Source organism: Moschus berezovskii, chromosome 25 (assembly GCF_049115385.1).
Source record: "Moschus berezovskii isolate FMDL1 chromosome 25, NW_MosBer_1.0, whole genome shotgun sequence".
NCBI classification, from domain to species: domain Eukaryota; kingdom Metazoa; phylum Chordata; class Mammalia; order Artiodactyla; family Moschidae; genus Moschus; species Moschus berezovskii.
In genome coordinates this window covers 48,012,516-48,037,208 of record NC_142484.1, presented here as the reverse complement: position 1 = coordinate 48,037,208, position 24,693 = coordinate 48,012,516, and the positions used below count along the sequence as shown (strand labels likewise).

The following is a 24,693-nucleotide window of genomic DNA, read 5'->3' as shown; positions in this document are numbered from 1 at the left end:
ACCAAATGTCAGTACAGGAATGAACCTGATGGCATTGAAACGTGTATATTCTCATATGTGAAACGAATCGCCAGTTCAGGGTCGATGCATGTAACAGGATGCTCGGGGCTGGTATGAGGGGATGACCTAGAGGGAGGATAAGGGGAGGAGGGAGGTGGGAGGGGGGTTCGGGAGGGGGAACTCATGTACACTCGGGGCGGATTCATGTCAATGTATGTCAAAACCAACCAATATAATATTGTAAAATAAAAAAAAAAAAAAGGAATGAACCTGAGGCAGGCTTGAAGCCTGGGTCTGCTGAACGATGCTATTACCTAGGAAATGTCTTTCAACTCATCCAGTCCCACAAAGAACAGTCAGGAATGTGCTGGGGTTACCTGCTCCAATTATTTGCTCCCACTAAAAGCTGGCAAGCTGATCCAAAGGTCCTGGGTCAGAGACAGGAGGGTGTCATCAGCAGACAAGTCCTTGTAAGGATCTAAGAATCCTTACTTCTATTTGAAGGTGTGCTGTGTTGATTGCTGAACTTCCATACCCTTTGCTATTATAGAAACTTTACACTCTCAGACTGTCAGGAGACTCTGTCAGTGGCATCCCTGTCCTGATATGACAAGCAAGTCAACTATCCCCAACATCACTTCACATCACCAAAGCTTTCTCTTTCTCATCTAGGTGCTCTCCCTAGAAGGAGTGGAATTCAAAAAGATGCGGTCTCACTGCCAACAAAATGTCTAGCCTATATGGGCATGTTTGAAGAGAGGTCAGAGACAGCTCACCACGCCACCATCAGGAAAGCCCCCGGAGCCCACAATGAGAGATGCAAACTCATGTGAAACAAACACATCGTCTTTCTCGGACTTTCGCTCTAGGGTCACTTACAAATGAAATTTAAATAGAAGTAACACTTGTGGATCATCTATTCGGCGTCATGCATTGTGCTAGCTACTTAAATCTCTCATTTAATCCTAACAGCCGTTCAAAGTATTTTTGTTATCAGTGCCTTTTCACAAATGATTTTCACAAAGATGTTGAAGTCAAGTGACTCAGTCGTGTCCGACTTTTTGCGACCCCGTGGACTGTAGCCTACCAGGCTCCTCCGTCCATGGGATTTTCCAGGCAAGAGTACTGGAGTGGGTTGCCGTTTCCTTCTCCGGATCACAGAGATGTTAGGTGACTTAATTGCAAAGTCTGAAAGCTACTACGTGAAAGAGGCAAAAGTTAAACCCAAATCAGTCCATAAATCTTTATGACTTATTTCTTACAACCCTATCTGCTGTCCAAAGGAGTCATACTGACTTAAAATGATACCAGAACCAAAGATATTCCTCCTTCATTTTTTTGGTGAGAGAACTGGGTAGTTTTAATACCCAGCAGGGACTATCATGCCTGGAACCAAATTCCTATATGAAACCAATACCCATTTCCATATACCCAATCTCACAGTCTATACCAAATCTCTCCTTACCAGTTAGACTGTGTGTAGTCAGTGGAAGAGCAGAAATATTTTATTCAACCTCTACAATATTTTCAAGTATTTGGACTATACAAGTTGCCCTCTACATTTCAAAATCTGTGAATAATAATCTTTCCCAGATTTATGTTCGTTTACTTGGAAGTACTAAACCTTTGAATTTTACTATAAAATGAAGATTCCAAAACATGTTGTATTCAATTTGCTGAAAGCATTGTAAAAAGGATTAAAGACTAAAATTAAAAAAAAACAACTTTAAATTCTATGTACTATGTAGCTACATTAATATTAGAATACGGGAAAATGGTAAAAGCTATCCCTTTCAGAGAACTTACTCCAAAAGTACTGTGCAAAGTACTTTACAAACACTTCATTTTCTATCTTCCAAAGTGTTAACTCTAGTTTACAAGTAAAGTTACAATGGTAAGAAAACTCAAGTAACTTGCCAAAAGTAATACAGATAGAAAGTGCTAGCTGCTGCTGCAGTTTATACAACTCCAAGCTTTTTCCTCTTACTGTCACAGTTTGCTGCCCCCTAATTCCTATCTGGTCAACATATCTTTGTCCCCAATTCTAAAACCATTATTGAAACACATACGAAATTATTTAAACCTGTTATTAACTGTATCCATTGACTGGTCATAGCTTCTAAAGTAAAAGAATTAAAAAGTGCCTAAAGAATTACCATTAGAAGAATTCAAGTAAGGCAACAGATTTTCATGAAGTCCTGAGAGGTCAAGAACAGATAATTCACACAACAAAACCTTTATCACTGCTTGGGAGTTGCTGTTCGTAAATCGATGTGAAGACAGTAAGACCAGGATACCATCTTAAGTATTTAAGACAATGTAAATACTGTAAACCCACCAGCCTAAAGTCTGAGCCAAAGAACCCATTTTCAAAATCATGATACCTTCAATATTTACTAAGTGAATTATGAGCATTATTATTATTATCGTCTGCTCTTTAAAGTCTTATTATTAAATAGCAAAGAAGATGTAACCATAACTTGGACAATTTAAACTTCTGAAAGGCTATTACTTCTCCAGTTCCAAATTTTCAAATTTCTTCATAAAAGAATAATATCTGAAAACTAAGATGAGTAACATTCCCCAAATCTGAAATCTTCGATCGATCAGAGTCTGAACCTAAATACATAACTTTTTAATGTACAAGATGCAGTTCAAAATAACATATTAGTTTTTCCTGTCGTTTATCAAACACATTCAGTAGACTGATTAAAAGGGCAATACAAGAACAATTTTCTACGACATGCCAAATAATAGATGAAGTCTTACCTCCACTGCTAAAGCTGCCGTCTGTTGGTCATAATGGTTCAGAAGATTGGGCATGAAGGTAGTGTTACAAGGCAAATCTTGGCACCTCCTCAAGGTAACAGGCTCAAAGAACACAAACTGTGCCCACCTATATGGCACACAAACATAGTCAAGGGCACAGATAGAAGACGATCCAACTCAGAGCCATGCTTTCTCGATCGAATGAGATTCAGATGATCAGGCCCACTCAATATGTATTTTAGATCTTTGTACACCTGCAGGTCTCAGCTTGGAAGTACTTCTTCTATCTTGCTGTTAAGTTCTTCAAACTCTTTGCACCGTCAGAGGTTTGTTAGGTTGGTCTCATGAAAGGCATTTGTTTTTGTTTTCACAATATGGGAAAATGACATCATCTTGCCTCTTCTTTTCATTTTATTACATCGGGTACCATCTGGCCAACGTGTCAACTGGATCAACCACATTCCCAAACAACAGACTCCATCCTAGGAGAAGAGCTCTTTCTGCCTTTGGCTGAAATATCTGAAAAAATAATTGTTTTTTAAAAATGGGAGAAATTAGCAATTTCCTCTTGAAATATTACAGGCTTGATAGTAAAACTTTGATTAGCTCAGTAAAGTTGTAGGATACACAATCAGTATACAAAAATCAGTTGCGTTTCTACACACTAACAATCAGCTACTAGAAAAAGAAACTTTAAAATACTGCCTTTGGGACTTTCTGGTGGTCCAGTGATTAAAGCTGCACACATCCACGACTGGGGCACCGGTGCACTCCCTGGTGGAGAACTAAACTTCCAAATGCCGGGCGTGTGGCTAACAACAACAACAATCACAGACTTTGACGAGAGATACAACACTGCCTTACAGATAAAACACATGGGTATTTCATAAACAAATACGATAGTTTTTCTACCGTATCATTCTTGCTCTAGATATACCAGAGAATCCATAAATAGCATTTAAAGGCACTGTTTCCTCCCTCAGTTGTTTACATACCATACAGTTTAATTTCCCATCTATAATGGTAGTTTTTCATTTGTCACAAGACATAATTGATCCATTGGGAAAAACTTGCATGCTGCTGTCCTAAATTTTATTTAAATATCTGCCACACTTAATAACAAGCTATTTAAATTTTATTACAAATGTTTTAATCATCAAATGATTCAGCAGATGGTATCTCTGAAAGGTGTAAAATATAAAGAAAACAAAAGATATGGATTCAAGCCTCTTCCCAACTATGTGAATCACTTAACTTCTCTGAGCTCAGAATTTTCCTTTCTAAAAATTGCGCCTCCCTATCAAAGAAGGTACGTAAGTGAATTATAAAATAATGTACTCTATAAAAGGTAAAGCAACATCAAACTTTAGGTAGTTTTATTACTGATTTACAGCAGATACAAAGACTGACTTCTATCAACCAATACTGAACTGGCAAACAGGAGATTCTAAAAGTAGTATCAGGACGTTTTCCCAACAATGCTTCATCCTTTTAGATAGTACAAAAATTCAGTACATAGCTAGAGAAAACGTTTGACCAACAAACGCTTCATTACACACAGTCAGGCTGCAGAGAAGAATCAACCCTAGAAAGTTACAGCGTGGGCTATGAATGATTTCCAGTTAAGAGTTTCTACCAAGTTTCAGAGTCTGATTTGACACTGCCTTTGCTGGGGGCTTCCCTGGTGGCTCAGACGGTAAAGAATCCGCCTGTGATGCTGGAGACATGCGTTTGATCCCTGGGTTGGGAAGATTCCCTGGAGGAGGAAATGGCAACCCACACCAGTATTCTTGCCTGGAGAACTCCGTGGACAGAGAAGTCCGGCAGGCTACAGTCCATGGGGTCACAGAGAGTTGGATGCAGCTTTCACTTTTTTTCTAGGGACAAAAATATGCATCTCCTTGGGGGCTGGAAGGGTAGGTAGAGTGGAAGGCAAGATTGGTAGGAAAAAAGCTTATTCTAAAACTATCATACTTCCGTTTGGTTTTGTAATGATGTTAAGTCTGCTTTTACTTTATTCGCGTTTCACAGATGGCAAATATTTCTGTTTGAAGTACACAACCTCGGTTGGGAAAACATGAGAAAGTCAGGTTCAGAAATTCTCAGAGACCCAGGTTAACAGGACAACTCAAATAGATATTAGGGCCCGTGACAGCTTAGACCTTGAAAACTTGACTGGCTTGGCTAAAGCAGGGAAACAAACTGTCCTTTGCGCACTACCAATGACAGGGACCTCTGCATCCCAAGCTTTAATTACTGGGCAGAAAAAACTATTTGGAGAAAGTAAAGCCATGGCTGAATCTTCCCATTTTTCCCTCAAGCATATGGTCTTGAGTAGAAGAAGGGAAAAGGAAAGTCTACAACCTTAGGAATTAGGAACACCAAAGTTACAAGCAACCTCTGCCCCAAATGTCTAATCTCTCTAATACTGAAATCTCTAAATCAGAAATATTTGTTGAAGCTTCTTGGCCTGCCATATTGTTTCCTCCTCCAAGTTGGGCCCAGAAATGTGATGTCTGGCTATGGAAAAGTGATGTCAAACACAGTCATCTATATTTAAGCTTACTTATCAGGCAGCACGGTAACAATTATGCCTGTCACTAATGTGTCAAATAAGCCCTGCAAGCTTTATTTGGCTACAGTATCAAAACATCCATCGAAGTTCCATGTTTGTAGTTTGCTGCTTATGCAGCCTGTTCATCTGCTTGCAACTTAAAAAAATATTAAAGGGAACACTGCTCCCTGATGAATCTGTAGATAACAATGAGAATTTCAAAAATTTCATTTAGACTATTTTTCAAGCAGTATGGGTTCCAAATTTACAGTTCAAAGAAGATTACCACACAAAACACGAGGAAGAAACAAAGTAATATTGAGTTTTTTAAACTAGATGAGAAACCCCCTATACTTCTGTCTACTCTATTTTACCTGTTTTTCTCTTAGTTATTCCTTTCGCCTCATTTACAAACAATGCTTCTCACAGACTTACAAAAGTGCTTTCCTTTAGGGACTTTAACATTCTAATTTCCATACATCAAAACATTTTTGTAAAATTATTGTTAGGCTGGGGTAGGATAAAACCTTAATACATTAAGACTGTAATTTATGATTATTAAGATAAATCAGAAAAAACAGCAGAATGCCATGAGACAAGAGGAAAAATAGGAACAGTAAAAATGTTAACAAATTTATATTTCGTCCAAATCAGAGGTTCCCTAATTTTCATGTGCTGCAGATTCATAGAAACCCCATAGGTCTAAGAAATCCGAACCTCTGGTAAATGAAGGATATACATGCATTCTAACAATTATCTCGGTACTGTTACAAGTGATCTATAAGTCGTATTTTGAGAAATGCTATCATAAAGAAGAATAATTTAACTCAGTACAGGATATTTGCACATAATTATGTGCTTAGCAAAAGTAATATATAAAATGAATTTTTTAAAAAGCAGATAAAGAACAATACTTGAATAGAAAAATGGAAAAAAGGACATACATTTACAAAAGAAATACAAATGGCTAACAAACATATGAAAAGATATTCAACTTTACTAATAAAAACATACAAACATGATATATAACATTTTTGCCAATCAGATGAACAAAGAAAGAATAACAGAACACAGTAAAGGAGAGGGTGCGGAAAAAAGAATATATTCAACATTTCAACACTGGGAAATACATATTTTTTCTTTTTTTTTTGGCTGTCCCACACGGCTTGCAGAATCTTAGTTCCCCAAACAGGGGCTGAACCCGGGCCAAGGCAGTGAAGTGTCTAACCACTAGACTGCCAGGAAATTCTCCATTTTCAAATACTACTGGAGGAAAAGCAAACTAGTTGGTATTTCAAAAAAATAGCCAGGGACATCAAAAGCTCTTCAAACGTATATAATTTGATTCAGCAGACCTATTCTACAATTTATTCTAAGAAAGAAAACACAAGTACACATGATGTATAACTGAAATGTTAGTACAACACTGTTTACAAAATAAAAACCCAGACAAACTGAAAGTCTACCAACAAGGAATTGGTTAAATTACGGCACAATCAGCACATAACACACTCACTAAAACTGATGAGCAGGATCTGTATATGCGGATGTGAAAAGACAGTAACAATACAATAAGTGAAAACTAAAATTTTAAATGGTTTACAAAACAGAATATAGTCTCCCACTTTTGTCAGAAATATACATACGTGAAACAGAATAAAACTTACCTGAATTGTTTAAAGATATGATATTATAGGGACTTCCCTGGCAATCCAGTGATTAGGACTCCACACTTCTCCTTCAGGGCGCTTGAGTTGGATCGCTGGTCAGAGAATTAAGGTCCCACAAACTGCACGGCGAGGTCAAAAAACAAAAACAAAACAAAAAAGGAGTAAAGTATTATAAATGCTGAAATGTTATTTTAAAATCTGTCCCACGTTATTTCTGTATGGGAAAATAAGTCTGCTAAATCTATAAATGTGTGCTGACAATACTACTACTTGAATCAATGTTTACTGACTGTTGATTAAGTAACAAGCCAAGACACAAAAATGCCCTACTACAGGCAGCAAGAAAAGCAAAAAAAAAAAAAAAAACAAAACTGATGATGAACTTAGAAAGGGTCAAAAATTGATTCTGAATACTGAAAAAAAATCAGATCACACCTCAGCTGAACCAAATATTCAGTTCAGTTCAGTTCAGTCGTTCAGTCGTCTCCCACTCTTTGCGACCCCATGAATCACAGCACGCCAGGCCTCCCTGTCCATCACCAACTCCCGGAGTTCACTCAAACTCATGCCACATCAAACTCATGTCGGTGATGCCATCCAGCCATCTCATTCTCTTTCGTCCCCTTCTCTGCCCAGCCCAATCCCTCCCAGCATCAGAGTCTTTTGGAGTGAGTCAACTCTTCGCATGAGGTGGCCAAAGTGTTGGAGCTTCAGCTTTAGCATCAGTCCTTCCAATGAACACCCAGGATTGATCTCCTTTAGAATGGACTGGTTCAACCTCCTTGCAGTCCAAGGGACTCTCCAGAGTCTTCTCCAACACCACAGTTTGAAAGCATCAATATTGTGGCGATCAGCTTTCTTCACAGTCCAACTCTCACATCCATACATGACCACTGGAAAAACCATAGCCTTGACTAGACGGACCTTGGTTGGCAAAGTAATGTCTCTGCTTTTTAATATACTACCTAGGCTAGTCATAATTTTCCTTCCAAGGAGTAAGCGTCATTTAATTTCCTGGCTGCAATCAGCATCCGCAGTGATTTTGGAGCCACCTAAATTAAAGTCTGACACTGTTTCCACTGCTTCCCCATCTATTTCCCATGAAGTGATGGGACCGGATGCCATGATCTTCGTTTTCTGAATGTTGAGCTTCAAGCCAACTTTTTCACTCTCCTCTTTCACTTTCATCAAGAGGCTTTTGAGTTCCTCTTCACTTTCGGCCATAACTGTCCATAACCAAATATTATGCACAGTTAAAAAAAAAAGTTGATATATATTCTAAATTGTTTTTCAATAATGTAATGAAATAAATGCTTCTAAGCAGGATCACATGAGCATGGATAGCAACAATCCTTTTTCCTAAGAGAACCATCCTTGAAGAAGCTGTAAGTTTCAGACAGCAGGACACAGAAGATGGAGGAAACCAAGAAATACTGACAGAATACAGCAGCTGATTACATAAAGGTTAAATGATGTTGTGCGTTCTTTTTGATATTATATCTTTGACTATAGAAATCTGCAGAATCTCAGCTGAAGAAAGGGAGTGGCTGGATTAACTGGAGGGAACAGTCTCAGGAGCCAAGGACCAGTAGAAAATGAAGGGTCTGGAAACAGTTTTCCATGCCCTAACCCTGAGAACGGAGAAGGCAATGGCAAGCCACTCCAGTATTCTTGCCTAGAAAATCCCATGGATGGAGGAGCCTGGTAGGCTGCAGTCCGTGGGGTCGCTAAGGGTCGGACACGACTGAGCGACTTCACTTTCAGTTTTCACTTGCACACATTGGAGAAGGAAATGGCAACTCACTCCAGTGTTCTTGCCTGGAGAATCCCAGGGACGGGGGAGCCTGGTGGGCTTCCGTCTATGGGGTCACACAGAGTCGGACACGACTGAAGTGACTTAGCAGCAGCAGCAGTAGCAGCAACCCTGAGAAAAGAGACATTCAGTTCTTTACAGAGCAATATAAGATATGTGGGAAAACTAACTTCAGATTAAATGACCTGATGATTATTTCATCAGAAAACAAAAAGGCCTAGATACACTTAACCCTACACTTTAATTTTTATCAATGTGTAACATCAGCAATCTGACATTCCCCACTTTACCAGTTCTCTTGTGAAGATAAAAAGTAAAAGCCCCTAAAATAAGGTGAGTACTTGTCCTGAAGAACAGCAATAAAGGGGATGCAATCTTGGAAGATTGTCTTCAGAGGCTGGCTACAAAGCCAGACCCAAAGAACTCAGCTGGGAAAAGTAGGAGAGGGCAACTGTGAAGAGGAAAGAAAGCAGGCTGAATCCCAGAAGAGACCATGACAAAAGTGGGCCCTGGGGACTTGTCAGCGAGGCCCTGCAACCAAAGATGTTAGCAAGTCTATTCCAATCCACACTTCTGTACAGAAAGTGATTCCTTTCATCTTTCTCAGCTTAGATTTACTTATCTCGACACACTATAAACGTACCTAACATTTTGCCTTTCCAATTCAGAAATTAAAGGTTGCCTCAAACACACCGGCTACAATGGGAACAGGAGGATATTCTTTTGTCTTCTTTCAGAGTTTTCCAAGACTGCGTTATAAGGATTAGCAATCACTACCTCTGAAGCTTCTTCTCTCAAGGAAATCATCATCTTGTCAGACAGGAAAGTACACACGGAGAGCATATCGCTGCTCAAAGTGCTAGATTTCTTTTCCTAAAACTCATGTGGGTTTTGGCCTTTTGTTTTCCATATCTAATTTTTTTTTATATAAATTCATTCTCAGGATACTGCTTTCTGGTTGCTGAAGTTTATATAGCTCCATATTTAAATCTTAGGGCCTAGATTCTCAGTAATCTCAAGGTATCACTTTGCCACTTTATCTAATTTTTAAAGTCCGTCTAGTTGTCTACTGATTACAAAAGATAATCTAATTTCCAGTGTGCTGAGCAATGGGGCTTAAAGAAATACAGGAAAATCAAATACATTAAAGCTCAAAATTAAAATGAACAGTAGTCATCAAAAGCCAGTCCATCTTACAAATTATATAAGACTAGAGAAAGCAGAAAATCTTTTAAAACTAAAAGCAAAACTGGAAAGGTGAAAGATGGCCAGAATCTGGACTTTAAAAAAAAAAAAAACAACAGGTTGAAATTCCAGCCTGGTTTCCCTTTTTCATTAAAATGTGTTCAAAAAATGCTCTAATATCAAGCTCCTGATTGTTTTCCCCCCTTTAGCATGGTTGCATGTTTTGACTATACAATTAGTTTAATGAGATAAACTTTGGGGACCAAGATTTTTTTAGGCCTACTAGCCTAGTTGTTTTTTCTCAAACTTCATTCACAGTGCATGCCTTGGATCCACCAAAACAGTTGCTAGTTCTCAGCATAACTCAAAGACTGTAACTCAAAGACAGATTCATCATTTCTGATGCAACAGTCAGTTAAAACTGCTTTCTAGTCAAAGGGGAGTTGTTACTCTTCAAACATTCATTCCTAACCTTCTGGAAATGCCCCTATTAAAAACCTTCACTTCTTTCCTCAAGACGCTGTGACCCTTCTTCTCACAAATCTACACTAAACAATTCCTCTCATACATATTTCAAAGTCTTGCTTTTCATTCGACTACTGCACTTTTTGTGGCCATCTGCAGCTTTAAACGTCTCTAATTCTAGAGATTTTAGGGGTTAAAAAACACTCGAGGCCAACACTGCTCTTCCCTGTGAAAGAAGGGAAAGATACAGTTAAGAACTGCTTCCTATCACAAGTCTCCTGAAGAAAATAAAGTCAACAGCAGTCTAACATCAACAAACTAGCATGCTCAGAGTAAGTTTTCATTATGAAATCTCATCGTTTTACTAACACATACGAAACTTAAGTTGGAGAGAGAGATTCTTTGCCTGGGAAATGGGCAACAGAGGGCTTACAGGGAATTTAAAAGCCCCTCTCTCTGCCCAATGATGACGCTCTCACAGCACTGTGCTACACAAAGAAAGAACGTGCTCTTTACTGTTTATCTTCCCCGCAAGGCTCTCTACTTCAAATATCTCAATCATGGCTGGGGATGTCTCTACAGAAATCCACCTCAATGTTCAAAGCACAAAACAAAGCTCAGAGGAATACAGCACCTAAGATGAAAAAGGGATGAAAGAACCTACAGTCCTTTCTTCTTCTATTAATAGGGCACTGGTGGATTCGGGAGGGACGTAGAGGCAGGGAATATTAGTGGATGAGAAAAAAATAAATACCGGAGGAGGAGGAAAGAGAAGGTAGGCTGGTAGGCTTTACTATTACTTTACTTACTTACTTTACTTTACTTACTTTATTTATTACTTTACTTACTTTACTATTACCTTACTTTCCTGACAGTTTCAAAGCATTTGGGGGGAGGGGGGGAGCGGAAGAACCTGTTGTTTCGCTAAAGAAAAAGCAACACTGTAAGAAGAATTGCATCTCAATTATCTTTTATTTTCAGCTCTATCCCTGCAAGCCAGCCCACTTAAGCTTTTACATCACTTTCCTATCTTATTACCTCTATGTTGGGGTTTGGTACTTCAAACAAACACGTTTTTGTTCTTTTCCTTCTTCTTCTGGAGGGAAAAGATGGCACTGATTTGCTTAAAAGTACGGATGGGGAAAAAAGAAAAGTACGGATGGAAAGCATTATCTTGAGGAGTAAATGGGTCTTAATAACAGAACTATGGATTTCTCTATCCCTTTGACTGTCAGCACACCACTAAAGGCTAAATGAAGGCTCAAGAGGGAGGTAACATCCCCCTTGTCAAGTCTCTGTTTCCTTGCTCCTGCGATATTGGCTTTGCCAAGTAACCCAAGTCCCGTAAATACACATTACAGGTCTCTCCAAACTACTTCTATAAAATAAGATCTTGTTTGACCAACCTTATAGAGCAATCATTTATTTCTACAGCTCCTGAGATGCTCTGCTGCTCTGTCTGCCTACAGTCAGAAGGGAACTAAAATTCCAAATTTCATTTATTCTGGGCCAAAAACCAGACCTTTTGTCCTCCTTCCTAGACATGTTGCAACTTCAAGTTGACTCCTCTGCCTAAATTAGTGGCATATGCTTTTGCTCTTTTAAGAAAGAAAGAAAAAACACCCCTTTTTCCCTTATTGAGGAAGGCACCTAACTCTGATAAAGGCCTCTGCTGCTGCTGCTGCTATGTCGCTTCAGTCGTGTCCGACTCTGTGCGACCCCATAGACAGAAGCCCACCAGGCTCCCCCGTCCCTGGGATTCTCCAGGCAATAACACTGGAGTGGGCTGCCATTTCCTTCTCCAATGCATGAAAGTGAAAAGTGAAAATGAAGGCCCTCAATTGTGTCTGACTCTTCGCGACCCCATGGACTGCAGCCTACCAGGCTCTTCCGTCCATGGGAATTTCCAGGCAAGAGTACTGGAGTGGGGTGCCATTGCCTTCTCCGATAAAGGCCTCTAGGAAGATGCTAAATTGCCTTGACATGTTTGCTGCTGCTGCTAAGTCATGTCAGTCGTGTCCGACTCTGTGTGACCCCAGAGACGGAAACCCACCAGGCTCCCCCGTCCCTGGGATTCTCCAGGCAAGAACACTGGAGTGGGGTGCCATTTCCTTCTCCAATGTGTGAAAGTGAAAAGTGAAAGTAAAGTCGCTCAGTCGTGTCTGACCCTTAGCGACCCCACGAACTGCAGCCTACCAGGCTCCTCCGTCCATGGGATTTTCTAGGCAAGAGAACTGGAGTGGCTTGCCATTGCCTTCTCCGCTTGACACGTTTAACAGCACCTTATTTCAGAGAACATGTTTGAACCTCCAGCCGTACCCCAAGGGCAGACACACGGAGCCCCCAAGGGGGCAGAGAGGGAAGCCTCCAGGAGGAATAGGCAGACTTTGCAAAACTGACGGGAGGGAGGAGAGGGGACAACTTTCAGGACTAGAAACAGGAGGCAGTCCAGATGCTGCGACGCCGCCCGAGCCCCGGGATGAACCGACGCCCCCGCGCCCAGCCCTCGGCGCACTGTCCTCCCGCCAGCGGCCGCGTCCTCCCCCACAGCCCCCAGCGGCCCGGGAGCGCCACACGGCCCCGCGGCGCCGGTCGAGCCCCAGGGCTGGCGGAGTGGGCGCGGCGCGGGGTTGGGGGGAGCGGGCGCGGAGACCCAGAGGGTCAATCCAGTCCGCGTGCATAGGCCCGCCGCGGCGCCCAGCCCCAAACTCGGGCGCCCCCGCGCCGCGCCGGCCCGCCGCCCGCCCCGAGAAAGCCCCGAGACACCCCTCCACAGCGCGCCGCCCAAGCCTCTGGTTTCGGCGGTGCCGAGAAGAACGCTCCCCGAGGAGGAGGGACCGCGGCTGCCGGTGCCTCCTCGGCACAGGGTCAGACCGAAGAGCGGGCAGCCGCGGGCGGCAACTCCTCAGTCCCCGCTCCCGACTCCTTTTCCCGCTGCGCCGAACGGGAAGGGGCCTCCACGACCCGGGACTCACCTCACACCTCGGGGCAGGGCTCCCGGGAGGCTGCGGCGCCGGCCGGGAGCGGCCGCGGGTCCCTCGGCTACACGGAGCCAGCGAGAGGCGCCGGCGAGCTTTCGCGAATGCCAGGGCGCGGGGGCGGGCGGGGGCGGGCGGGGGCGGGCGGGGGCGGGGCGCATGCGCGCGCACGTACGGCGCAGGCGCGCTGCGCCCGCTCGGCTGCGCGCTCGCGTTTTGTGCCCAGCTTCTGGGTAGTCGGAGAAGGCTATGGCAAGCCACTCCAGTACTCTTGCCTGGAGAATCCCATGGACGGAGGAGCCTGGTAGGCTGCGGTCCGTGGGGTCGCTAAAGGTCGGACACGACTGAGCGACTTCACTTTCCCTTTTCACTTTCATGGATTGGAGAAGGAAATGGCAACCCACTCCAGTATTCTTGCCTGGGGAATCCCAGGGACGGGGTGGGGCCTGGTGGGCTTCCGTCTCTGGGGTCACACAGATTCGGACACGAGTGAAGCGACTTAGCAGCAGCAGCAGCAGTTAGATTACCAGATACATCATATATATGAAATTGCTGCTGCTGCTGCTGCTAAGTCGCTTCAGTCGTGTCCGACTCTGTGTGACCCCATAGACAGAAGCCCACCAGGGTCCCCCATCCCTGGGATTCTCCAGGCAAGAGTACTGGAGTGGCTTGCCACTGCCTTCTCTGATTTGAGTGCTACCGGGAAGCTGGACTGGAAGTGCGAGCGCGCAGCCGAGCGAGCGCAGCGCGCCTGCGCCTTACGTGCGCGCGCATGCGCCCCGTCCCGGCCCGCCCCCGCCCGCCCCCGCCCGCCCCCGCGCCCTGGCAGTCGCGCAAGCTCGCCGGCGCTCCTCGCTGGCTCCGTGTAGCCGAAGGACCCGCGGTCGCCCCCGGCCGGCGCCGCAGCCTCCCGGGAGCCCGGCCCCGAGGTGTGAGGTGAGTCCCGGGTCGTGCAGGCCCCTTCCCGTCCGGCGCAGAGGGAAAAGGAGTCGGGAGCGGGGACCGAGGAGGTGCCGCCGGGGCTGCCCGGTCCTCGGTCTGACCCTGTGCCGAGGAGGCACCAGCAGCCGCGGTCCCTCCTCCTCGGGGAGCGTTCTTCTCGGCACCGCCGAAACCAAAGGCTTGGGCGGCGCGCTGTGGAGGGGTGTCTCGGGGCTTTCTCGGGGCGGGCGGCGGGCCGGCGCGGCGCGGGGGCGCCCGAGTTTGGGGCTGGGCGCCGCGGCGGGCCGATGCCCGCGGACGGGATTGACCCTCCGGGTCTCCGAGCCGGCGCCGAGCAGCCTGTTGGACGGTGGCCCGCGCCGCGCCCCCTCCGCGCCGCGCCCCCTCCGCCAGCCCTGCTGCGGCTCGGTCGGCGCCGCGGGGCCGTGTGGCGCTCCCGGGTCGCTGGGGGCTGTGGGGGGAGGACGCGGCCGCGGGCGGGAGGACAGTGCGCCGAGGGCTGGGCGCGGGGGCGTCGGTTCATCCCGGGGCCCGGGCGGCGTCGCAGCATCTGGACTGCCTTCTGTTTCTAGTCCTGAAAGTTGTCCCCTCTCCTCCCTCCCGTCAGTTTTGCAAAGTCTGCCTATTCCTCCTGGAGGCTTCCCCCTCTGCCCCCTTGGGGGCTCCGTGTGTTTGCCCTTGGGGTACGGCTGGAGGTTCAAACATGTTCTCTGAAATATGGTGCTGTTAAACAGGTCAAGGCATTTTAGCATCTTCCTAGAGGCTTTTATCCGGAGAAGGCAATGGCAAGCCACTCCAGTACTCTTGTCTAGAAAATCCCATGGATGGAGGAGCCTGGTAGGCTGCAGTCCGTGGGGTCGCTAAGGGTCAGACACGACTGAGCGACTTTACTTTCACTTTTCACTTTAACACATTGGAGAAGGAAATGGCACCCCACTCCAGTGTTCTTGCCTGGAGAATCCCAGGGACGGGAGAGCCTGGTGGGCTTCCGTCTATGGGGTCACACAGAGTCGGAAGTGACTTAGCAGCAGCAGAGGCTTTTATCAGAGTTAGGTGCCTTCCTCAATAAGGGAAAAAGGGGTGTTTTTTCTTTCTTTCTTAAAAGAGCAAAAGCATATGCCACTAATTTAGGCAGAGGAGTCAACTTGAAGTTGCAACATATCTAGGAAGGAAGACAAAAGGTCTGGTTTTTGGCCCAGAATAAATGAAATTTGGAATTTTAGTTCCCTTCTGACTGTAGGCAGACAGAGCAGCAGAGCATCTCAGCAGCTGTAGAAATATATGACTGCTCTATAAGGTCGGTTAAACAAGATCTTATTTTATAGAAGTAGTTTGGAGAGACCTGTAATGTGTATTTACGGGACTTGGGTTACTTGTCAAAGCCAATATCGCAGGAGCAAAGAAACAGAGACTTGACAAGGGGAATGTTACCTCCCTCTTGAGCCTTCATTTAGCCTTTAGTGGTGTGCTGACAGTCAAAGGGATAGAGAAATCCATAGTTCTGTTATTAAGACCCATTTACTCCTCAAGATAATGCTTTCCACCCGTACTTTACTGTTTTTTTTTCCTCATCCGTACTTTTAAGCAAATCAGTGCCATCTTTTCCCTCCAGAAGAAGAAGGAAAAGAACAAAAACGTGTTTGTTTGAAGTACCAAACCCCAACATAGAGGTAATAAGATAGGAAAGTGATGTAAAAGCTTAAGTGGGCTGGCTTGCAGGGATAGAGCTGAAAATAAAAGATAATTGAGATGCAATTCTTCTTACAGTGTTGCTTTTTCTTTAGCGAAACAACAGGTTCTTCCGCTCCCCCCCTCCCCCCAAATGCTTTGAAACTGTCAGGAAAGTAAGGTAATAGTAAAGTAAGTAAAGTAATAAATAAAGTAAGTAAAGTAAAGTAAAGTAAGTAAGTAAAGTAATAGTAAAGCCTACCGTCCTACCTTCTCTTTCCTCCTCCTCCGGTATTTACTTTTTTCTCATCCACTAATATTCCCTGCCTCTACGTCCCTCCCGAATCCACCAGTGCCCTATTAATAGAAGAAGAAAGAACTGTAGGTTCTTTCATCCCTTTTTCATCTTTGGTACTGTATTCCTCTGAGCTTTGTTTTGTGCTTTGAACATTGAGGTGGATTTTTGTAGAGAGATCCCCAGCCATGATTGAGATATTTGAAGTAGAGAGCCTTGCGGGGAAGATAAACAGTAAAGAGCACGTTCTTTCTTTGTGTAGCACAGTGCTGTGAGAGCGTCATCATTGGGCAGAGAGAGGGGCTTTTAAATTCCCTGTAAGTCCTCTGTTGCCCACTTCCCAGGCAAAGAATGTGTTAGTAAAACGATGAGATTTCATACTGAAAACTTACTCTGAGCATGTTAGTTTGTTGATGTTAGACTGCTGTTGACTTTACTTTCTTCAGGAGACTTGTGATAGGAAGCAGTTCTTAACTGCATCGTTCCCTTCTTTTACAGGGAAGAGCAGTGTTGGCCTCGAGTGTTTTTTAACCCCTAAAATCTCTAGAATTAGAGACGTTTAAAGCTGCAGTTGGCCACAAAAAGAGCAGTAGTGCGATGTTGTTTTTTGAAAAGCGAGCGAAGAGCTGCCTGCTGGAGGATGGTAGCCGCCTCCACACCAGACTCCAGGACGCACAGTCAGGCGGTGAGGGTACCTGAGCTCCCAGGGAGGCTCAGACCCCCCCTAGCCCCTCTGAGGCCACGTGTGCGGGTCCAGACCCAGCCTGACCACTTCCTGGGGGCTGAGCAGCCTCAGGCACATGGCTTCCGCACTCGGAACCTCAGTTTTTCCATCTGTAGAACGGAGGTGATGGCACGTCCTCCCTGCCGGGGGGTGGGCAGGGTTGCCATGGACATGGGACAGGGGAGAGGGACGTGTTTCTTGCAGTTTCCAGCTGAGGCCTTGTGGACATGAGCTGGTGTCCGAGACAGTTCCCCGACTTGGCTAAGTGTGGTGATGAGCATGGAGTTGGGGGCGGGGGTCCATCCTCATAGCCTGGACATTGGGGTGGGGGTTCTCGACTTTGAGGCACCTCAAGTCTAATTTCGACAACTCCGCATGTAAGGACAGTGCAGCAGCAGGTGTTCTCGGGGACTTGTCAGCCTGGATGCAAACCCCCATCCCCACCCTGTGGGGGCATCCCGACCCGGCTTGTGGTGCAGGGTCAGATCCCTTTACCGAGGGAAGGAACTGAGGCTCTGAGAGGTGGGGCAAGGAGACCAAGGCCACTGGGCCCGGCAGGGGCAGAACCAGCACTTGAACTTGGGTGCTGCGCCCTCGTGTCAGACTCTTTGCCCTGAACCGTGAGAACTGGACTATAGAGCAGTCTGAGCACCAAAGAATTGATGCTTTTGACTTGTGGTGTTGGAGAAGACTCTTGAGAGTCCCTTGGACCGCAAGGACATCAAAGCAGTCCATCCTAAAGGAAATCAACCGTGAAAATTATTCATTGGAAGGGCTGATGCTGAAGCTTAAGCTCCAGTACTTTGGCCAACTGATGTGAAGAGCCGACTCATTGGAAAAGACCCTGATGCTGGGAAAGATTGAGGGCAGGAGGAGAAGGGGGCGTCAGAGGAAGAGATGGTTGGATGGCATCACTGACTCCATGGGCATGAGTTTGAGTAAGCTGTGGGAGATGGTGAAGGACAGGGAAGCCTGGTGTGTTGCAGTCCATGGGGTCTCAAAGAGTCGGACGTGACTTAGTGACTGAACAACAACAAAACGTGGTCTTCAGCCCCCATCTCACGCGTACCCCCAGGCTTAGTTCCTATGCCATGAGCCTCTCCTACAATGAGGTGTCAGGGGCCATTGTCTAGTCCCGAAGCGATTCATATCTCTATTCATAATTCCACCATTACACATGCATTTCTTTGCCCGTAAAGATTTTATGTCTCTTGAGTCTTAAGTGCTGAGGCTTTTATACACCCCACCTGGTTTCCTTTGGGCCTCTTTTGGTTTTGTGGAAGCATACTGAACTGAACTTGTTATAAACTGGAGAAGGAAATGGCAAAGTTATAAAGTGAATTCTAGACATGTTTCAAGAGTCTTGTCTTTAAAGTTCCCGAAGGACCGCTCTGCCTGGGTCCCAGGTAGTCGGGCTGAAATCTGTGCCCCTCGGGTTGCGGTTCTGACGTCCTCGCATGTCTCTCGGCCGGTGGTGTGCCAGAGTCAGCTCTTTCTGTCTCATCGGGAATTCTGCCAGCAGGGTGTTAACCCTTTGGTACATGAATCAGGGCAGGGTGGGAGTATTTACACCGCAGAAATTGGCAAATGATGCAGCTACAGATCAGGGGTTGGTTTTTCTTCCTGGAGAGCAGGGGGTTGGGCAGGGGGCTGCATACATTATCAGCATGGCCGTGCTCTGTGCCCACGTCTCCCTTTCCTGAAGAGGTCAAGTGTCTTCAAACGTGTCTGTTGTATTTTCGCTTCTCGTTATGACACTTTTTATTTCTGCATGTTCTGTTTGGTTCTTTTCCAAGTTGGCTGTGTCGTTTTCTTTAATGGTTTCCTGTCTTTGCAGGACCTTTCTATCTTGAGGTTTATTTCTCTAAAAGAGGTGAGCTTAGCTGATTTATTAGATTTATTATCCATCTAATCGTCTCAGAATCCCAAAGCTGAGGGGGTCACTTCTGCTGGTTCTACTCCAGCTGTCTTTCATCCTGATGGGCCTGGCGCTCTTCCCCACTGGCCACCACCCTTCCATAACCCACGGGGCAGTTCCCAAGCCTGGGAAGAAGGTGCCCTTATCCAGAAAGACTTGGCACTTACATTCTCCACTCATCTGAGGGCGTTATGGATAGGATCCCCTTGAACCAAGGTCACGGGCAGATGTGCCTGCACCCACTGGGGTCTTCACCTGCTTCTTCCCCTGCTCGGCACCAGCACCACCTTCCTTGTAATTCCCGTAGCTGGAGGAGGGAGGCCCTTTCTGGGTCACCTGAAAGTGTCGTCTCCTGGGAGTCTGGCTCCATGGAGAGGGAGGGATCTTCTGTTAGATCCCTCATCTTGGGCAGTTGCTCCTCTGGGTCTTCTCAGGTCTTCAGCAACTTTAAGGCGTGACACTTTTTTTTTTTTTAATAATTGTTTTCCATGAGAGGGTGGCGGAGAAGGCAATGGCAAGCCACTCCAGTACTCTTGCCTAGAAAATCCCATGGACGGGGGAGCCTGGTGGCTTGCAGTCCATGGGGTCGCTACGAGTCTGATGTGGCTGAGCGACTTCACTTTCCCTTTTCACTTTCACACATTGGAGAAGGAAATGGCAACCCACTCCAGTGTTCTTGCCTGGAGAATCCCAGGGACGGGGGAGCCTGGTGGGCTTCCGTCTATGGGGTCACGCAGAGTTGGACACGACTGAAGTGACTTAGCAGCAGCAGCAGCAGCATGAGAGGGTGGATCTGAGTAACCTACCCACCCATCATCAAAGCAGGCCTGTGAATGAATACATGTCTTTTATTCCTTCAACAAGCCAGGCCTTGGGAGCCAGACCACATGCCGAGAGCTGAGGTTCAATCTGCCCCAGCCAGTCCTGCAGCCCCAGTTAACTCAGAGACCACGTTCTGGGTCCGGCTCACTGGAGACAGTCGAGGGTACCATGTCCAGCATGTGTAGAAGGCATGCTTAGGCCAGCACCCATGTGACCGTGCCCGAGTAACCACATCCGCTCCTCCAGGGTGGTGCAGATGTGGTCAGCAGGAACCACGGTGCAGAAAGGCCTCCCTGCAGACCCTTGCCCAGGGACTGAGCCCTTTCCTGTCCCCTCCAGGAGCCGCCCAGGTGGAGGGCAGGCGTGAGCAAGCCAGGGTCAGCCCCCAGTGGCGGCCAAGCCTGCCTCCTCGTCCAAGAGTATTCAAGTGGACCCGAGGATGCTGCCAGAAGTCAAGGAAGGACCGCGGGAACATCCTCTGCCAGCACAGAGTAGGAGCTCAGCAGGACTGTCCCCCCACCCCCCCGGATCACTCAGCAAATATCATAAAGCCACGCTCCCATGAGATGACACGTTCAGGTGACCCCGAAAGGGCCCCTGTCTTCCCAATCCGGGAACTAGAAGGAGGCTGGTCCTGGCGCCAGTCAGGAGAAGGAGGGGACGAGGCCCACCCCGTGCCAGCTGCTCTTCCTCCCGGGAGGCACATCTGTCACCTAAGCAGACAGACCCAGCCTGGAACGGGCCTGCCAACTCACACGCATGCGGGGCCCTGGTGCCAACAGGAAGAGCAGTCAGGCCCCAGGGCTGCCAAGAATGCAGCCGGTCATTAGGGACTGACCAGGCATCACGTGCCTTGAACACATTCGAGGAGAACACGACCCCTCCCACAGAGCAGCCCTGGCATCAGAGGCTCTCCGAGAGGTGGTGCTATCCTTGGAGCTGAGGAAGCCGAGGGCACAGAGAACAGGAGGTTGACCAGGCCCCTGTGGTGTCAGAAGTCCAGCCCAGGCCTCCCACCGGGGCTCCAGGGCTTCCTGGCCGGCGGTGCTCAGGAGGTGTCCTGTGTGTCCCTGCCGTATACACACGCTCCCCACAGCTCCTGCTGGACCGTGACCCGAGGAGGGGTGCACACAGGATGCCATGGAAGCGCCCCCACCACCCTCGGGTCTGAGCACTCGGCACCCCCTAATTCCCTGATGGCAGTGACGGGGCCCTCTGGGGTGGGCGGCAGCTGTGGGCTCAGGGTGCGCTGGGGAGGTGTGCTGCCCGGGAGCCCTCTGGGGGCAGCTAGGGACCCCAGCTCGGCCTCGCTGAGGCCAACCTTCCAACAAGCTCGGAGGCCTCCCCTCAGCGGAGACGGGTGACCGTGATGCACGACACGCAGGCTCAGGCAGCCGTGAGGACGCAGAGGGGCCCTTGGCGTCCTCGACCACCAAGAGTCCCCCACGGGGATGGTGTTGCTTGTTCTGTGATTCCCTTCTTCCTTCGCAAAGGAAAGTGCCAGGAGTGACTGTGGTGGGGTCTCCGTTCGTGTGAGTTGAGCCAGAGCGGAGGTTTAACCCCATCCAGTCTGCGCTGGGCGGGCCTTCCCCCCACCCCACCTTGGACGGTGCAGGCCTGGTCACTCTTCTGGCCTTCTTGGCTCTTGAGCAGCTTTAAGGTGTGGCATTTGTTTTCTTACTTCTTGTCTTTGTCCAGCCTTTGGTGGCAGTCTATTGCAAGGGCCCTGACCCTGTCGCCTCCCAGAGCCCCTTGGCCTTCCCCACGCCCACGCCAAGCCTCGAGGCCCCTGCGGTTCTGTGGCCTCCAGACTCCCCACCCGCAGGGCCAGTCCGGACAGAAGCCACCGTCTGGGGAGTCCGACTGGGGAGGAGGGGACCGGCGTCTCTCGGTTTCTTCCCGCCAGGAGCAGGCTGCTGTCAGGTTGGGTACCAGCGTTTAAAACATCCCATGTATATAAGAACGAGGACATCCTGTTTGTCCAGTGAGTCCCACAACCCTTTCCTGATCCGGCCAGATGTTTTTCTTGGAGGGACCCTGTCACTCATGTAAACAGCGGAGCGTGTTTTCCCAGGGATGCCTGCCCGGGCACTGCTTCTTGACCACCATCGAGAGAAATCTGCACGGACTCGGAGGAATATATTTTGGGTCTTTGCGTGCGGCTGAGCAGAGCACACAGAAATAAACCTGGGCTGTAACAGGAAAGACGGGGTTGGTTGTATGGGGCCATCCACAGTCACTCCCAGTGCCCCATGTGGTCAACCCCTTGCCCGGGAGCCCCCAGGCTAGAGGCATTGCTGCCTCTTGGGTCTCGGTGCCCCAGGGCTCCTGGGGTAGGAGAAGCGGCCTCCAGCTTCTTTGCAAAGAGAGTCTGTGCAGGGGTGGTCTTAGCGGCCTCAAGGTCGTGGAGAGGCGGCATAGCCCCAGCCACGGGGTTGGGCGGGGCTGCTGAGAGCACCAAGAACTCCCCACAACTGTGAAGATAGTCACGTGTGGCAAAGATTTGCAGAGGAGCAAAAGGTGGGCTCAGAGAGGCTGAGTCACTCGCCAGAGACAACACAGCAGCAGACCAGGACTCCGACCCAGGTTGCTGACATCACGGCTCCCTCCTGTGCCCATCTGACCGGCCCCTTGAGGGCAGCAGGAAGATCTGGGCTCCCCTGGCCTGAGCCCCTGGGCCTGCCTCCTCTCATCCGTACTGGGATGTGTCCATTCCCAAACCATGCTCTGTGTCCCCCAGCCCTGGGGCGTCACGTCAGGCTCCAGGCTCCCTGCAGGTGAGCCCACGCCCACCAGCACACCTCTGAGCCTTGCCCATCTGGTCCCTGTGCCCTAGTGTCCTGATCCTAAGTGTGTTCTTGAGGCAGCCCAGGACTGGAGCCCTGCTTCTTCGAAGTTCCCTGCACCAAGCCCAGTGAGGCTCTGCCTTGTGGCTTCATGACAAGTGTAGCGGGCTGAGTGGTGGCCCCAAAAGCCGTTCATCCTTCTGCAGCCTGCCAAGGTGACCTTATTCCGATGAAAGGTCTCGGCAGATGGAAGTAAGTTCCTGACCGCTGCACCAGATCACCCAGGATGCATGAAAACCCTGAATCCAATGACGGGTGTCCTTGGAAGAGAAGAGGGCGTGATCTGAGGCACAGAACCACCCAGGGGAGAAGGTTTGTGCAGATGGACGCAGAGGTCAGGGTGATGTGGCCACAAGCCCAGGGAGGCCTGGGGTCTCCCAAGGGCTGGACCAGGCCAGAGGGACCCTGCCCTGGAGCCTCTGGAGGGAGCTCAGCCCCACCCCCACCTTGATCACAGGTTTCTGCCTCCAGAACTGGGGGAGCATGAATTTGTGTCGCCAGTGGCTGCAGCTGTCCCTGGACACTGAGAGTGAACTTGCCGGCTCCAAGGTGAGAACAGTGGCAGGACCTGTCCCCCACCCGCCGACACACAGTCTTGTCATGAGGTTAAATGAGTCAAGACGCACTGATGCCTGAATCATGGACTGACACTTGGACCTCAGCCCCCTTCACCTCCCCCTCGTCATCTTCTCCGGCACTGTTGGGGCCCTCATCCGCTCCTTCAGTGGACACGCGGTGCTCCTGCCCGGCCCCGCTGCCCACATCGGGGCCGGTGAGCTGGGAGGCTCCGCGCAGGACTCACCCTGCCTGCTGAAGCCGCACGGACACGGCCTGTGCAGTGACACGGAGGCCCGGGAGAGGCTGGATCCTCCGGTCGTGGGAGGCACGGGGGCCTCAGCATCAGAGGTGGAGGGGTGAGCCGGTTTCATCCAGGGGGATGCAGCCCTTCACTCAAAGTGGGGGAAGAACCCCACGTGGCACCCGGTGTCCGGGGGCCTCCCATTGCCCGGGCGGGCGACGGGCACAGCCATGGCTGACTGCCGGGAGTCTGCATCTCACGAGGGGCCGAGGCTGGTGCTGAGTGAATCCTCAGTGAGGTTTTCTTCTTAAAAATCATCCTAAGTGACTTCGGCTCCATTGCTTTTTGCCAAAAACCTACAATGATTCCCAAGAACTTTGTACACTCCAAGGGTGGTGACTGGACGTGGAGCCCAGCACAGACCCAAGTCAGCCCTACCCTGCGTCCCACGGGCCGGCCACACCATCCCCCTTCCGTGTCCTGGCTTTCTTCTGCCAGGACTCCCAGAATGGTGGAAACGCAGTGTGGCCTCAAGCTGAGGGGCCCAGTGTGGGATCCAAGCCTCTGGGGGTCCCCTTGGGAAGTCTGGTGGACCATAGTCCCCACTGCTGCCGGGCAGCTCTGTCTTGGGGAATGTCGTGTTTCTTTGCTTTCTGTTGTGATGGGGCACCCCAGTTATCTTGGGGCGATTGGGAGATCCGCCTTAGATGGGGAAACATTACGCTGCATTGATGCTGCTCACTCGATACTGGGAATCTGTTCAACAGAAATGGCAAGAGGAACAGAGGAGAACAGAAACAGAAAAATGGAGAGTTTCTGGGTTCTTCAGGTCTCACCTGTGATTGAGGGTGTGTGCAGCCTGCACGTGAACCCGGGTTCCCACACCTTCCGTCTACCAGGTGCCAGGCGCTGACTTTAGACCCCCAGCTTCACTAAGGAGTCGTTGGCAGATACAGTGTGTGTGTGTTTCCAGTCTGCACTGTGATGACTTGATGCCCATAGCAGATACAGTGTGTGTGTGTTTCCAGTCCGCACTGTGATGACTTGATGCCCATAGCAGATACAGTGTGTGTGTGTTTCCAGTCCGCACTGTGATGACTTGATGCCCATAGCAGATACAGTGTGTGTGTGTTTCCAGTCCGCACTGTGATGACTTGATGCCCATAGCAGATACAGTGTGTGTGTGTTTCCAGTCCGCACTGTGATGACTTGATGCCCATGGCAGATACAGTGTGTGTGTTTCCA

At 48.4% G+C, this 24,693-nt stretch overlaps 1 protein-coding gene across 24 annotated transcripts in view; it reads right to left on the bottom strand.

Annotated features, from left to right (window-relative positions):
* The window catches only part of LOC148773924 (uncharacterized), a 139,404-nt gene extending 125,611 nt beyond the window's left edge, over window positions 1-13,793 (bottom strand). For 6 of the 24 annotated variants that reach the window (XR_016036374.1, XR_016036384.1, XR_016036376.1 and 3 more), the window contains exons 1-4: window positions 13,432-13,792; window positions 8,798-8,917; window positions 6,991-7,112; window positions 2,770-3,288 (exon numbers count right to left, since the gene is read on the bottom strand). Coding sequence is in view for 3 of the 24 variants with exons in the window: in XM_088832253.1 (XP_088688379.1) it covers window positions 2,770-2,823 (54 nt within the window). In the remaining 21 variants the exon portion in view is untranslated. Of the gene's footprint in view, window positions 1-2,769; window positions 3,289-6,990; window positions 7,113-8,797; window positions 8,918-13,431 lie in introns of all 24 variants that reach the window. The other 18 variants (XR_016036381.1, XR_016036387.1, XR_016036388.1 and 15 more) reach the window with 11 other exon arrangements.
* Between the last annotated feature and the right edge of the window lie 10,900 nt (window positions 13,794-24,693).